The 14,068-nt window shown below is 37.3% G+C and overlaps 2 protein-coding genes across 2 annotated transcripts; one reads left to right on the forward strand and one right to left on the reverse strand.

The window, feature by feature from the left end:
- Nucleotides 1–156: 156 nt before the first annotated feature.
- LOC127153164 (natterin-3-like) lies at nucleotides 157–2,043 on the forward strand. Its single transcript, XM_051094122.1, has 3 exons — nucleotides 157–291; nucleotides 636–747; nucleotides 988–2,043. The coding sequence occupies exons 2-3, from the start codon at nucleotides 657–659 to the stop codon at nucleotides 2,016–2,018; spliced, it is 1,122 nt and encodes a 373-aa protein (XP_050950079.1). The 5' UTR covers nucleotides 157–291; nucleotides 636–656; the 3' UTR covers nucleotides 2,019–2,043.
- Nucleotides 2,044–8,795: 6,752 nt separating this feature from the next.
- LOC127153712 (natterin-3-like) lies at nucleotides 8,796–10,433 on the reverse strand. Its single transcript, XM_051094946.1, has 3 exons — nucleotides 10,415–10,433; nucleotides 10,183–10,315; nucleotides 8,796–9,896 (listed from the first exon to the last, which is right to left on the reverse strand). Exons 2-3 carry the CDS (start codon nucleotides 10,238–10,240, stop codon nucleotides 8,878–8,880), a joined length of 1,077 nt encoding a protein of 358 aa, XP_050950903.1. The 5' UTR covers nucleotides 10,241–10,315; nucleotides 10,415–10,433; the 3' UTR covers nucleotides 8,796–8,877.
- Nucleotides 10,434–14,068: the final 3,635 nt, after the last annotated feature.

The raw sequence follows: 14,068 nt of genomic DNA on the forward strand, positions 1-14,068 counted from the left end.
TTTATGACAGCACAGTACAAGGAGAATATTAAACAAAGAGACAGGGTCAAATGGTTAGAAAGTGAAGAGATAACAGCTATTTAAATGATAGGACTATTCAAATTTTACAACGATAATTTAACGTTTCAAGTAAAAATATGACAATTTAGAGAAGTGACCTGCTATAGTGATGTGCACCGTTGCATTTGCATCAGGACAGGATTATATAGGGTAGGAATGGGACATGATGCATTGCACTGGACAGATACCGGAGAAGATCTTCAGCTTCAGCTCAAGAGTGAACATTCAAAGGTAATGCATGCTGCAAGATATGAAATGTGACATCAAGTATAATGCTTTCCTTTTTATTAAGTTCTTGATTTGTAGTATACAATGAATATGTAACATCAAAGACTAGGTCCAGAACTTGAAATAAATAATTCATAGAATTTTCTCAAGTAAAAGGAATTGAATTCATAAATTTATAACTTCTTACTGTCTGCCTATATTGAAATTCCTAAATATTTCTGAACAAAAAAAGGCAACTATTGATATAGACATTGAAATCTATGAACAGCAGTTGGTATATTTACATGCCGCCTCACTTTGTGTGCTCTAGTGTTCATGAGGTCTGACTTTTTGGTGATATCTCACAGATACAGTGAAGGCAGTTGATTATGGATTTCAGCGTGAGGATCATGTTAGCTCTGCTACTGATCAGTCTGCAGCTGACTGGAGGGGATTTCCATAAAACCGACAAAAAAGCTAGTATGTTTTCTTTCTGTGCCAATCCTGATCGCTGTCTTACCACTACCTGCCCTGTAACAACTGACTGAACACATTAAAAAGAAAAAAAAAAATTATATGTTTTTAAAAATCTAGTTTAAAACAACTTAAATTCTCAAGTTGGTTTCAGGAATGTTTCAGGGAGAAGAATGACTTAAAAAATACCATGTGGTATGGTGGTATCATTATCCCTTGTTTTTCTGTTTTGGATTTGTCCTGCAGAGACAAAGATTCCTAAATGGCTTAGGCGACGGTTTCCCTCGAAATCTGATAAAACCAAACAAGAAAATGATAAAGTTGTCATCCAGACGGCAACTGATCTCAACAGCAACTTGGAATGGGTCGCATCAACAAAAGTGCCGAAGGACACGGTTTCTTTCATAGAAGAACAAAAAGAGTATTACATTGCTAAACGACACCCAAAATGTGAGATTTGCTTCTTTGACAAAGATAAACAATCATGTATAACATGGTTACAGGATGGTATAAAAAGCTCATCTGTTGGATATAATGAAATTATGTTTCTAGTGAACAAGGATAACTTTGAAATTATAGAATGGAAGTTATCTACCAATCAAACGATCCCACCTATGGTTATAGAAGTATGTGAAGAGATAGGCGTTTTTCAAGATTATGACATTAACATGGAAAACATTACTGAAACAGCTGAATTCCTCACCTTAAACACTGACTTTAAAATGCAGCATTTAAGCGTTGTTGAGTATTTAATGTCGAGTGTGGTGACGTCAGAAAACCTAGAAGTTCTTAAACATTTTCAAGCTTCCAATGAGAACTGCAAACCATCCAAACATACAGTGAAATTCGACCAAAATATTGATAAAACAACTACTTACCAAACAGGTAAAATCAATACATTGGGAGGGAATGTAGAGTTATCAGTCAGTGGTAAAATTCCATCTATGATAAGTATTGGAGGAAAATTTGGGCTTAAATATGACCGTAGTCACTCCCGTTCTAACACTACATCTGTAGTTGAGAAAACCCTGCACTCTGTGGATATAGAGGTGGAGATTCCACCCAACCATTCTTGCACCATTGACATTACAAGCAATACCTTCATAGCTGAAGTCCCGTTCACTGGTGAAATGACTAGAATGTACAAAAACAATGAAATACGCAAGACCTTCATCAACGGCACCTACATCCATCAGGAAGTAGCAGAAATTCAAACGCTTGTGAATCCCTGCCAACCTCTTTCTGAGAGTAGGAAATGTCAGACAAAACATACATAACCAGTGTGCAGTGTCTGTACTGGAAAACAAGTGACATATTGTGTAAGTGTATGATCATAATAGAATGTCATAACCACAGAATCACCATTAAATCAGCACTGAAAAGACTACCAGCATTGTCGTTTGCCTCACTGTTTTATTGTGCATTCTTTTAAAAAGAAAAACTAAAAAAAAACTTTTTTGCAATTTGTTCATTTTAAAACTACTAATACTTGTAAATTGGCAGCTCAACAGTCAAAACAATTCAGTGTTTCTCAAACATTTTAAAACTGTCAGCACACCTGTTATAGTGATTATTTCACAGCATCCCATCACTGAAAGGCAAAAAGACAACAAAAGATTTATAACAATTAATATTCCGATAATTGCAAATTATGGAAAGTCCTCAGTAACTTCTTTTAACTTAGAGCAATGCAGTACAATATAATAGGCCTATAACTATTTATATTAAAATATATAATGCAATACTTACAGGGGTTGGACAATGAAACTGAAACACTGGCCAATATAGTGTTGGAGGTTTCATGGCTATATTTATGCAGCCTGGTGGCCAGTCTTTACTGATCGCACATTCCACCAATAAGAGCAGAGTGTGAAGGTTGACTTTGTGCACCCAATAGCTCAAACATTGTACCCTGAAGGTGGTGCCGTGTATTAGGATGATAATGCAACCAATACACACAGCAAGACTGGTGACAAGAGTGATTTGATGAACATGAAAGTAAAGTTAAACATCTCCCATGGCCTGCACAGTCACCAGATCTGAATATTATTGAGCCACTTTGGGGTGTTTTGGAGGAGCGAGTCAGGAAATGTTTTCATACACCAACATCACATAGTGACCTGGCCACTGTTCTGCGAAAGGAATGGCTCAAAATCCTTCTGGCTACTGTGCAGGACTTGTATTTGTCATTCCCAAGATGAAATAATGCTGTATTGGCTGCAGAAGGAGGCCAAACGGCATACTAATTGTGGTCTAAACCCAGGTGTTTCAGTTTCACTGTCCAACCCCTGTATATATTTATGTTACTGTTGTCACTGTCATTTATTTTCAGTCAAATGCTTTTGTGGTAATGTGATTTGAATCCATTCAAAACATGCAAACTGGTGGCTAATTTATTTGAATTTATGCGATGTGCTTACAACCCACTGACAGTTGGGTTTAGGAGTGGTGTTAAGAGTGGATCTTCATGCTCACTTTTTTTCTAAAAACTTGCAAATCACATCGTACAAATGCATATGAAATCTCTTATTGTAAAACTGTTATCTCATACTAACTTGAGAGAAAATAAAAATGCTACTGAAGCAATTACCGAATTGCTCATTGCATTGCGAAACACAGAAATCCAGCTCGACAGAAAATGCATGTTTTTTTTCTGTTACAAAACCAGAATAGTAATTATAAGAGTAGGTATCAGAAAGAACTGTTGAAATCTAGTACACATTATAGTACTTACAGAATCTAGTAAAGAAAAATATATACTATTTACAAATACCATTTATGCATTAAGCAAACTTTGAGTGCATTTTAAAACAATGAAAATGCCATCATTTTGTATCTGGAATCCTAGCTATTGATACGTTCAGTAACTAATGAATAATGTAATTAGATTTCATGTTGACAGCCAGTTTTCGCTCTTATCTCACTATTAAACGATATCCCCATCATGTCAGCCAGAACTGTTCAGCGACGCATAGAAGAATATGTCAGTGAGAAGCAAGCAGCTGGATTGAACTATGCAATGGTACTTAGTGCTGCGCTTGAAGAGAGCGTGGATATAAATGCTACACCACATTTGGCAGTCATGCAAAACATTGTGATTCGAATGTAAGAGTGGAACTATCCCAAAGGTCTCAGATAAGGGAATGAGCGTTGCGTGGGGTGCCGTGCTATAAGGCTGTGTGTGTCGAGTCTTGGAAACTAGATAAGGTTTGCCTAAGTAGTAGCTAGTTTTGTTGCTAGGCAATTTTTTAAGACTCTAAATGGGTGTGTAAGTTGCTAAATCTATTGCCAAAATTGTTATTGATGACATGTCTCTGTGGTCTTCACAGCTGTGGGCGAAACTGCCCTCTGTACCATCCCTCACTGTTTGAGGGATCAAAAAATCCTTTTGGTGAATTATAGGAATTACAGGATTTTTTTTCTAAGATGAATTATCTACTATATGTACAGTAAAGGTGATACTGTCGAACTTTCACCTATACATCATGTTTGTCTTGTAACTACAAACATACTACAACCTTTGAAACAAAAAAATCGTTTTGGTGAATTACAGGATTTTTTTAATTATCTACTGTACAGTAAGGGTGATACTGTCAAAATTTCACCTGTGGTAAGTCTTGTAACTGTAAATGTACTAACAAAAACCTTTGGTAAATAACAGTAATTTTTGGTAAAAAAAAAAAAATATATGTACTGTACATACAGTAAGGAAGATATTGGCAAAATGTCACCTATAGTAAGTTAGTCTGGCGACTAGGAATGTACTACAACCTTTGGAGCATGACAAAAAAAAAACCTTTTGATGAATTACGTTATTTTTCTTTTTTTTTTCTAAGAATAATTATGTACTGTATGTACAAAAAGGGAAATAAAGGCAAAATCTCACCTGTAGTAAATCAGTCTGGACACTAGGAATGTTCTACAACATTGAACATGTGTTTGGGTACTTACGGTAGTTTTTTATGAACATAATTGTGTACTGTACATATATGAAGTAAGTTATTGGCAAAATCTCACCTGTAGTAAATCTCTATGAGTAATACAAGCTTTACAGTTTGACAGTGTTTTATTTTTTAAATGTTAAAAGTCACTTTAATTAAAATACATTGGACGTTTTAAACCCAGTAGTTGCATATTGTTAAAATTAATCGTGTAGTGGTATCTTTGTAGGACTGTCCACTCTATAGAACAGTGGTATGCGAAAGCGAATGTCAGGCGAATATCAAACCTAAAGCTAACTTTACCGAGCTCCATTGGCTGTGCATCAGAAACTACAAACTCAGTGTCTGAATTCGCTCACAATGGACCTTTCTCAAATTTCAGGGTTTCTCATAGCAGAAGTTGTCATAGTTCAAATCCGAGAGCCGTTGCGCTACGGGCATCCCGTGTTTGAATCCCCACTCGAGGACCTTTCCCGATCCCAACCCCTATCTCTCTCCCACTTTGCTTCCTGTCCATTCTGATCTGTCCTGTCATAATAAAGGCTAAAAATGCCAAAAGTAAATCTTAAACAAAAAAAAAAGAAAAAAAGTGAGGAGAGTACCACAAATATTGTTTCGCATTCCCATTTGTTAAAATAGCAAAAGAAAAACCCCTAGTGTTTTCACGACTTTCAAAGGATAAAAATTGAGAGAGACTGATATCGGCAGTCAGATTTACTGTCCGACATGGCATTAGAAACACCCTCCCATAAGCATTAACTATTTTTTTTTATAACTTGATGGAAAGGTAATAGCGCAAATGTTATAAATGTACAGGCATTTTTTAAAGAAATCAAAATTTCGTAACTTTAATGAGGATTAATCTATATTTTATTTATGAAGATAAAACTATGCAGTTTTTTTAAACTTTTGATTTAAATTTCTGTGTCTGTAATTTGTTCAGTTGTATTTATTTATGCTATTGCTCATTTATTTGCTTGTTCCTGTTTCATTACTGACTGTTTACTTGTCTTTAACAATTTAATGTGTGAAATTTATATTAGTCTAGTTGTTTTTGCTGTGGTATTTTTTGTTAAAATCATAGGCAGAAATCTTTGACCTATTTTTTTATTGACTTTATGATGGGGAATCAAAACTAGGAATCGTTAAGAATCGTAATCGATAATTGGAATCGGAATCGATAAAATTCAAAGGATACCCAACCCTATTCCCAATGCAGTGAGAAATTCGATAACATGCTTCAGTAGCATTTCTATTTTCTCTCAACTTAGTATAAGATAACTATTTTACAGTGAAAGATTTCATATGAATTCATACGATGTGATTTATGCAACATCCAGTTTTTAGACAAAAAAAAAATTAGTATGAAGATCCACTCCTAAACCCAACTGTCAGTGGGTTGTATGCACATCGCATAAATTAAAATGAATTAGCCGCCAGTTTGCGAAAATGTAAAATAGTTCCAAACTGCCTTGAAATAGTTTTGAATGGATCCCACCAAATTACATCATAATTACAACAAAAGCATTATATATATATATATATATATATATATATATATATATATATATATATATATATATATATAATTTTTTTTATTATTATTGGTCTATTTCTTCCATTCCATCATTTTAAAGTTATCCCTGTTCACTAGAAACATAATGTCATTATATCTAACAGATGAGCTGGTTATACCATCCTGTAACCATGTTACACATGATTTTTCATCTTTTTTCAAAGAAACAAGGCTCACAGTCATTATGTTTGATAATGTCATACTCTTTTTGTTCATCCGTGACATAAACTGCATCCTTCGGCACTTCTGCTGATGGGACCCATTCCAAGTTGCTGTTGCTGGAAATAAATACAATTTTGAAGTTGAGGGAGAACATAAGATTGGGAGTTTTTTGACATACCCTAACTGTCATGAACCAGAAAAAAAGTTCAGGCAGAGTAAGACAAGACCAGCATTTGGTATTAAAAAGTATATAAATTGTATTATTTTTATTAAAAAAATAACCGATCGGTTCGCTAGATAAGACACTTCTTTCTCGGCTAGGATCGTTTACAACCACATTTGGGATCGTTTGAAGCCGCATTTAAACTGCATTTTGCAAGTTCAAAATCGGGGCACCATATCAGTCCATTATATGGAGAAAAATGCAGAAATGTTTTCCTCAAAAAACATAATTTCTTTACAACTGAAGAAAGAAAGACATGAACATCGTGGATGACAAGGGGTGAGTGCATTATTTGTAAACTGTTGTTCTGGAAGTGGACTTCTGCTTTAACAATGTCCTTAGTACCTTTCTGGGTCTTGAATGTGTCAGTTGTGTTGCTGTCTATGCAGGGTCAAAAAGCTCAGATTTAATCAAAAATATCTTAATTTGTGTTCTGAAAATGAACAAAGGCCTTACAGGTTTGGAGTGATATGAGGTTGAGTAATTAATTACAGAATTTTAATTTTTGGGTGAACTATCCCTTTGAAAAATGAAAAGACATCCATGATGCGTTCCCTAAGTACTGAGCCCAGAGGAAGCATATAAAACAAGTTACTAAGTTAGATTTCAAAAGTGTATTTGGGGCCACTATAACCATTCAGAAATCTTAAATAAATACTGCATGCAAGAAATAAAACACTTAAACTGTTTATCTGGTGGTCAAGCTTAACAATAAACAAAACCCAATCAAAATCATAAGTGTCACCCAGAGGTACGTCTTGCATACATGTACAGTTCAGAGAGCATGGTGGAAGATTTGAGTAGGCACAGTGGCACATAGTGTACTTCATTCATTTAAGAGGATAAACTTGCCTGCTCTTAATGCTTATAACGAGCTTTTTGTTAACACTCTATGGATTCAGTTCCATAGCTATGCTAGTAAGAAACCAGGTGAGCTGTGTTTTGTACGCATTTTACAATTTCAATTGAAGGTAAATCACAACCCTGATAGCACACGTACATCTCAGAGACGTCTATTTGACATCTGCATTTACATCTGCAAGACATCTGCAAGACATAGTTTGCTCATCTGCAATACGTCTATTGGACATTTCCTATCAGATGTCAAATAGACGTCTATTAGATGTCTTTAAAATGTTTATTGTTTATGGTGTATGTATATCTCTATTAGAAGAAACTAAATAAAATAGGACAAGTCACTGCAGACCACGGGTGAATAAAAGGACACTGAAGACGGGTGAAGTGGAAACTGAAACGTAAAACATGTGATTGTATGAAAAAGCCACTGCAGGGCTTTAGGTCAGTCACAACTAATCCAACAGTATCTCCTGCTGGTAGACATCTGTTGCAACATGATTTTTGGACCCTGTTGCATCTGTGTTTCCTGCTACATTTTGATTGTCCATGATTATATTATATTTTATTACACGGCTACATGGAATATTCAATTCTAATTGGTCGGTCACCACATTCCAAAGATTGTTATTCCCCAAAAACAACCAGTAAAAACTAATAACTTACCCTGCTGGGAAAAAAAATAGGCACCATCACAAAATTTTGGTCCTTTGCTGGTTTATGCTGGTCCTTGACCAGCAACATGACCAGCTAAGGACCAGCTTAAACCAGCATCAAAACATACCTAACCAGCATCCCAGTATCAAAACATGCCTGCCAGCATATGCTGTTTTTTTTCACCAGGCGGCTGGATGTTATCCCTTACATATTTATTATATTATATTATATTATATTATATTATATTATATTATATTATATTATATTATATTATATTATATTATGTTACATTACATTATTTTGGATGTTAATGTAAAATAAGTTAGGCTACTGAGGACTTCATAATTGTAAAGGCATCAATATTTTAAATGTACTTATTTTATTTTATTTATTTTCAGTGCTTGGGATGCTGTGAAATAATCACTACAAAGGATGTCTCAAATCAATTTAGGAACCACTGAACTTCTATATGAAAAGCATTGTACACTAACAGCTAGTTAATTAATCAACAGTAGTTTAAAAGTATTAGTAGTTTTCAAATCTATAAATTAACATAAAGACATTTCTTTAAAAAAAAAACAGTGAGGCAAACAACCATGCTGGTAGTCTTTTCAATGCTAATTTAATGGTGATTCTGTGATCTTGACATTCTGTTATAATCTATTATAATCATACACTTACACATTACAACATTGTTTTCCAGTACAGACACTGCACACTGGTTATGTATGTTTTGTCTGACATTTCCTACTCTCAGAAAGAGGTTGGCAGGGATTCACAAGTGTTTGAATTTCCGCTACTTCCTGATGGATGTAGGTGCCATTGATGGAGGTCTTGCGTATTTCGTTGTTTTTGTATATTCTAGTCATTTCGCCAGTGAACGGGACTTCAGCTATGAAGGTATTGCTCATAATGTCAATGGTGCAAGAATGGTTGGGTGGAATCTCCACCTCTATACCCACAGAGTGCAGGGTTTTCTCAGCTGTAGACGTAGTGTTAGAATGGGACCGGCTATGATCATATTTAAGCCCAAATTTTCCTCCAATACTTATCATAGATAGAATTGTACCACTGACTGATAACTCTACATTTCCTCCAAATGTATGAGATCTACCTCTTTGGTAAGTAGTTGTTTTATCAATATTTTGGTCAAATTTCACTGTTTGTTTGGATGGTTTGCAGTTCTCATTGGAAGCTTGGAAATGTTTAAGAACTTCTAGGTTTTCTGCCATCACCACACTTGACATTAAATACTCAACAATGTTTAAGTGCTGCATTTTAAAGTCAGTGTTTAAGGCGAGGACTTCAGTTGTTTCAGAAATACTTTTTTGTAAATCAGAGGCCAAAATAATGTAATCATCACATATTTCTATTGCCATATCTGGGATCTTTTGATTGGTATATTTCTTTAATTCTATAATTTCAAAGTTATCCTTGTTCACTAAAAACATAATGTCATTATATTTAACTGAGCTGATTTTATCCTCCACTGATACACATGATGTCCGAGCACTGTCAAAAAAGCAAGGCTCACATTTTGGCTGGTGTTTAGCAATGTAATACTCTTTTTCTCCTTCCTTGACGGAAACTGCATTCTTTGGCACTTTCGCCGATGTGACCCATTCCAAGTTGCTGTTGAGATCAGTTGCACTTTTGATGGCATTTTTATCATCTTCTTGTTTGGTGTTAGCAGTTTTAGAGGGCAACAGTCGTCGAAGCCAACGAGGTTTCTTTAAAGGCTCTGCAAGACAAATCCAAAATAGAAATACAAGGGCTAATGATACCACTATACCACATGGTATTTTTTAATTAATTCTTTTATAAAAAAAAATATTTTTTGTCTCAAACATTCCTGAAACCAACTTTAACTTGACAATTTAAAATGCTGTAACAGGATTTTTAAAACATTTGTAATTTTTTTATGTGTTCAGTCAGGTGTTACAGGGCAGGTAGAGGTAACACAGCCATCAGGTTTGCACAGAAAGAAAACTAACTAGCTTATTTAATGGATGGACTGAAATCCCCACCGGCCAGCTGTAGACAGATCAGCAGCAGAACAAACACAGTCCTTATGCTGAAAACCATCTTCAACTGTCTTCACAGTATCTGCGAGATTTTGTCAAAGAGCCAGACCTCACAAAGCGTTTCGAGTGTTAACACCTGAGAACACAAAAAGAGGAGGCATATACATATACCAACTTGTTCATAGATTCTATCAAATAAAAAACTTAATGAAATGGAAAGCATGTCAGCATGTACCTGTGAATGATCACTCCAGTGCAATGCATTTATGTTCTATCCCTACGCTCCTATATATTCCTGTCCTGATGCAAATGCAACAGTATTACATTACCAGGTCACTTCTCTAAATGATCATATCATTATATAGATGTAAAATAGCTGTTATCTCTTAAGTTTCCAACCATTACCAATGAACAGTTCTTATTGTACTGTGCTATCATAAATGTATTTAAAACAGGAGATCTACAAGTGTAAGACCTGATAAATTAGTTTGCTGTTGAAAGAGATAACAAACGTTTAATTTCATTCATCATCCACACATTAAACTCATTCTGCAATTGGAAATACTGGAGAAACCAGTGGTTCAAATGGATAAGATCTGCCCTTATAAGGAAGGAACATCGAAATTATAAAATCTAACAAAAAGGGGACAGTGACAACCAGCTGGCGGCATTTACAGTCGATGGGCCCAAGCTCGAGACAGGAAGCACTGACCGACAGGGCTTGCAAGTCACACACTCGTTTGACCGAAGCTAAGGCCAAAAGCAAAGCAGTTTTGAGCATCATGGCCCTTAAGTTCGGTGATTGGAGCGGCTCAAAGTGAGGGCCCTTAAGGGACCTTATGACTAGAGACAAGTCCCACGTCGACACAGTCCTGGGACGATTAGGGTTAAACCTCCGAGCGCCCCCCAGGAATTTAACGACCAAGTCGTTTCTGCCAATTGTCCGGCCAGCCACGATTAAATGATTTGCTGCGATGGCTGCCACCTAGACTTTAAGTGTGGATGAGGTGCACCCCTTGTCCAACAACTCTTGCAGAAAGGTTAGCACGTGGGACACATCACATGAGTTTGGGTCTCGATCTCGCACTGCAGACCAGTCACAAAACACTGGCCACTTGAGAGTGTAAAGACGTCTTGTAAACGGAACTCTAGCCTTTGACACTCTCACGTGGAGCTGGCTAGACTTCCGTCGAGAGACCAGACATGCCAAATCTTGCCCTGTGCTTGCGAGAGAAGATTTTTCCTCAGTGGTCTTGGCCAGTCGTGGACCAGAGCATCCCGCTGTGTATCTCATTTTCCTGATTCGCCTGATGACCCGAGTGAGCAGAGCGATCGAAGGGAAAGCTTACAGGAGGGTGTTGGATCAATCGTGGGCCAAAGCATCCCGCTGTGTTGAGAAATAGATAAAGCAATGACAGTTGTCGTAGGTGAAGAGGTCTGCCTTGCCAAAAACTGACCAGATCATGTGAACTGACTGAGGATGCAGTCTCCACTCTCCTGGAGCTACATAGTCCCTGGGCAGCATGTCCGCTCCCTGGTTCAGTCTGCCCGGCAAATGAACCACTCCTAGTGAGCGGAGTTTGCTCTGTGTCCTCGCACAATGCACCCCAGCCCGAGCTGGAGGCATCTGTTTTGACCATCTTCAAAACAAGTGAGGAGTCGTAAAAGGGATAATAACCGAGAAGGCAGCTGCTATGAGGTGAGCATCCTCTGAAATGGCCTGAGTAGGCTGTAGTTCCCAACTTGCATAATGCTCCCACTTGCTGAATATTTAGGGAGCATTCCGGCAAAATCAACACTTACGTTTGGACTGCATCTTTAACTGATCCCAGAAAGGAGACCCGCTGTCTGGGAATCAGAAAACTCTTGGCAGGGTTGATTTTCAACCCGAGACACTCCAGATGGTTGAGCAGCAATGATCTGTGAGCGACAAGTTCCTGTTCTGATCTGGCCAGCATCAGCCGATTGTCGAGGTAATTCAAAATGCGAATTCCTACCTGTCTCAGTTGGGAGAGAGCTGCGTGTATGCACTTCGTAAAAGTGCGAGGGGCCAGGGTCAGCCCAAAGGGCAGGACTGTATACTGATAGGCCATTCCCTGAAGGCTTGAGAATTGGTTGATTGAGAATTGATTGAGAACTGATACTGCAGACTTGAGCGGGTCACAGTGGACACAGATGAGCCGCCACAGCCTCTTTGAGAGGAGGGAGCTTACTGTACCCCTTTTCTTCAGCGCCATCAACCGTGGTGAGAGCAGCTGCAGTGGAAGGGTTACACGTGCAGAGCAAAGTTTTAGTGAGCTTGTTGTGAACTGCAGGCATGAAGGGAGCTGGGTGGTGGCGATGAGAAGTCTAATAGTGTCCCTTTAAAGAACCATTCGTCGAGAAGGCCGGGGGTGGGCTCTTATGGGGCCATCCAATTAAGGCGAGTTTCTCTACGGCTTCGTGAGGACACAAATCAGCTCTGTGTCTAAGCAGGGGCGCGCAGACTGAGATGGGGTTTCAGGCTCCTTGCCCGAACAAGCGATGTCTAATGCCATCAAGGACATGGAGTCATCAACGACCACTTCCTCTTCAGAAGTGCCGAAAGACACCAAGCCGCTTGTAGTCGACAAGGGGGGTTGATCCTCATGTGTGAAACACACTGGTGAACTGAGGAGCTGTGGGGAGAGTGAGGAACGCGGGCACTGGGCCGATGTAATCTCACTCGAGCCCGAGGGATGAGGCCCGCTGCTCCGCTGTTTCCTCCTCTTGGATGAGAAAGGAAACGGGAGAGCAGGACAAGGAGGATCAGCTACCCAGACAGGCGACGCACTCACTGTCCCCATCAGTGTCCTGCAGTGGGTCCTTGCAGGCATTGCACTCACAACAACGCTGCCGGAAATTAGCTAAACAGGAGGATAATGTTTGATAGGGAACTCGTCATATAGAACATGCAGCTATTAGTCTACATTTACTCCAAGATCAATTTTGACATCAGATTTTTTTTTCTTTCTTTTTGTGGTTGTTATGGTTATCAGTTCGACAAGAATTTTTGATTCAGTTCTGCATTTAAATATTAATATAAACATAATATAAATATAAACTACTTTTATAGTAACTGAATCTCTCTACAGTGTGCAGTAAATAACTTACGTTGTATTTCTGTTTACTTGAGCATGCAAAACTCTAAAGCTGTGTAGAATTTACTTTTTAGACCGACAATGTCACAAATGATAACTTCAAATTATCTGCACAATTGTGCAGTTCACTGCAATGTTGGGTGTAATGCGTTACAAAGCAATCAATTACTGCAATTGAATTACTTTTCTCTTGATAAAGTAAGGCAATTCTCTTATGCTTAAATTTATATTTGCTTGTAATTTATAGTAACTTCTGATCTAATTGCATTAAATACTGTTTAGACTATAAACAATATATAAAACAGTGGATTTAACATCACACAGATGATGTTATCTTATGAAATATTAATGTAAGCTCCCTTGACATACTTGAGTCAGTTTAAGAATAATTTATGCAATTTTATTTTATTTGAAATAATTAAATGAGCAGTTTCATGTCTACCTTTGCATTGTTCAACTGGTCGAGTATGATATGGGATTTATAAAGTAATTAGTAATAAGTAATGTGATCTAATTACATAGCTTAAGATATAATATACTATGTTTACATAGTTCTACTATAACTTTTTACACAGAAGAAAGTCATACAAAAAAAATTTAGTTAAATGACAATTCTCATTTTGTGGTGAACAATCCCTCGAAGGTCCTCTGAGTTGCAGTTGCTATCCAGTGATTTTGTGAAGACAATTATTTAATTATTTTCATTGCTGTCTATGCAGGGACAGAAAGTGCTCGGATTTAACCAAAAATATCTTAATTTGTGTTTCGAA

The sequence above is a fragment of the Labeo rohita genome, chromosome 22 (assembly GCF_022985175.1).
Source record: "Labeo rohita strain BAU-BD-2019 chromosome 22, IGBB_LRoh.1.0, whole genome shotgun sequence".
Taxonomy (NCBI): Eukaryota; Metazoa; Chordata; class Actinopteri; order Cypriniformes; family Cyprinidae; genus Labeo; species Labeo rohita.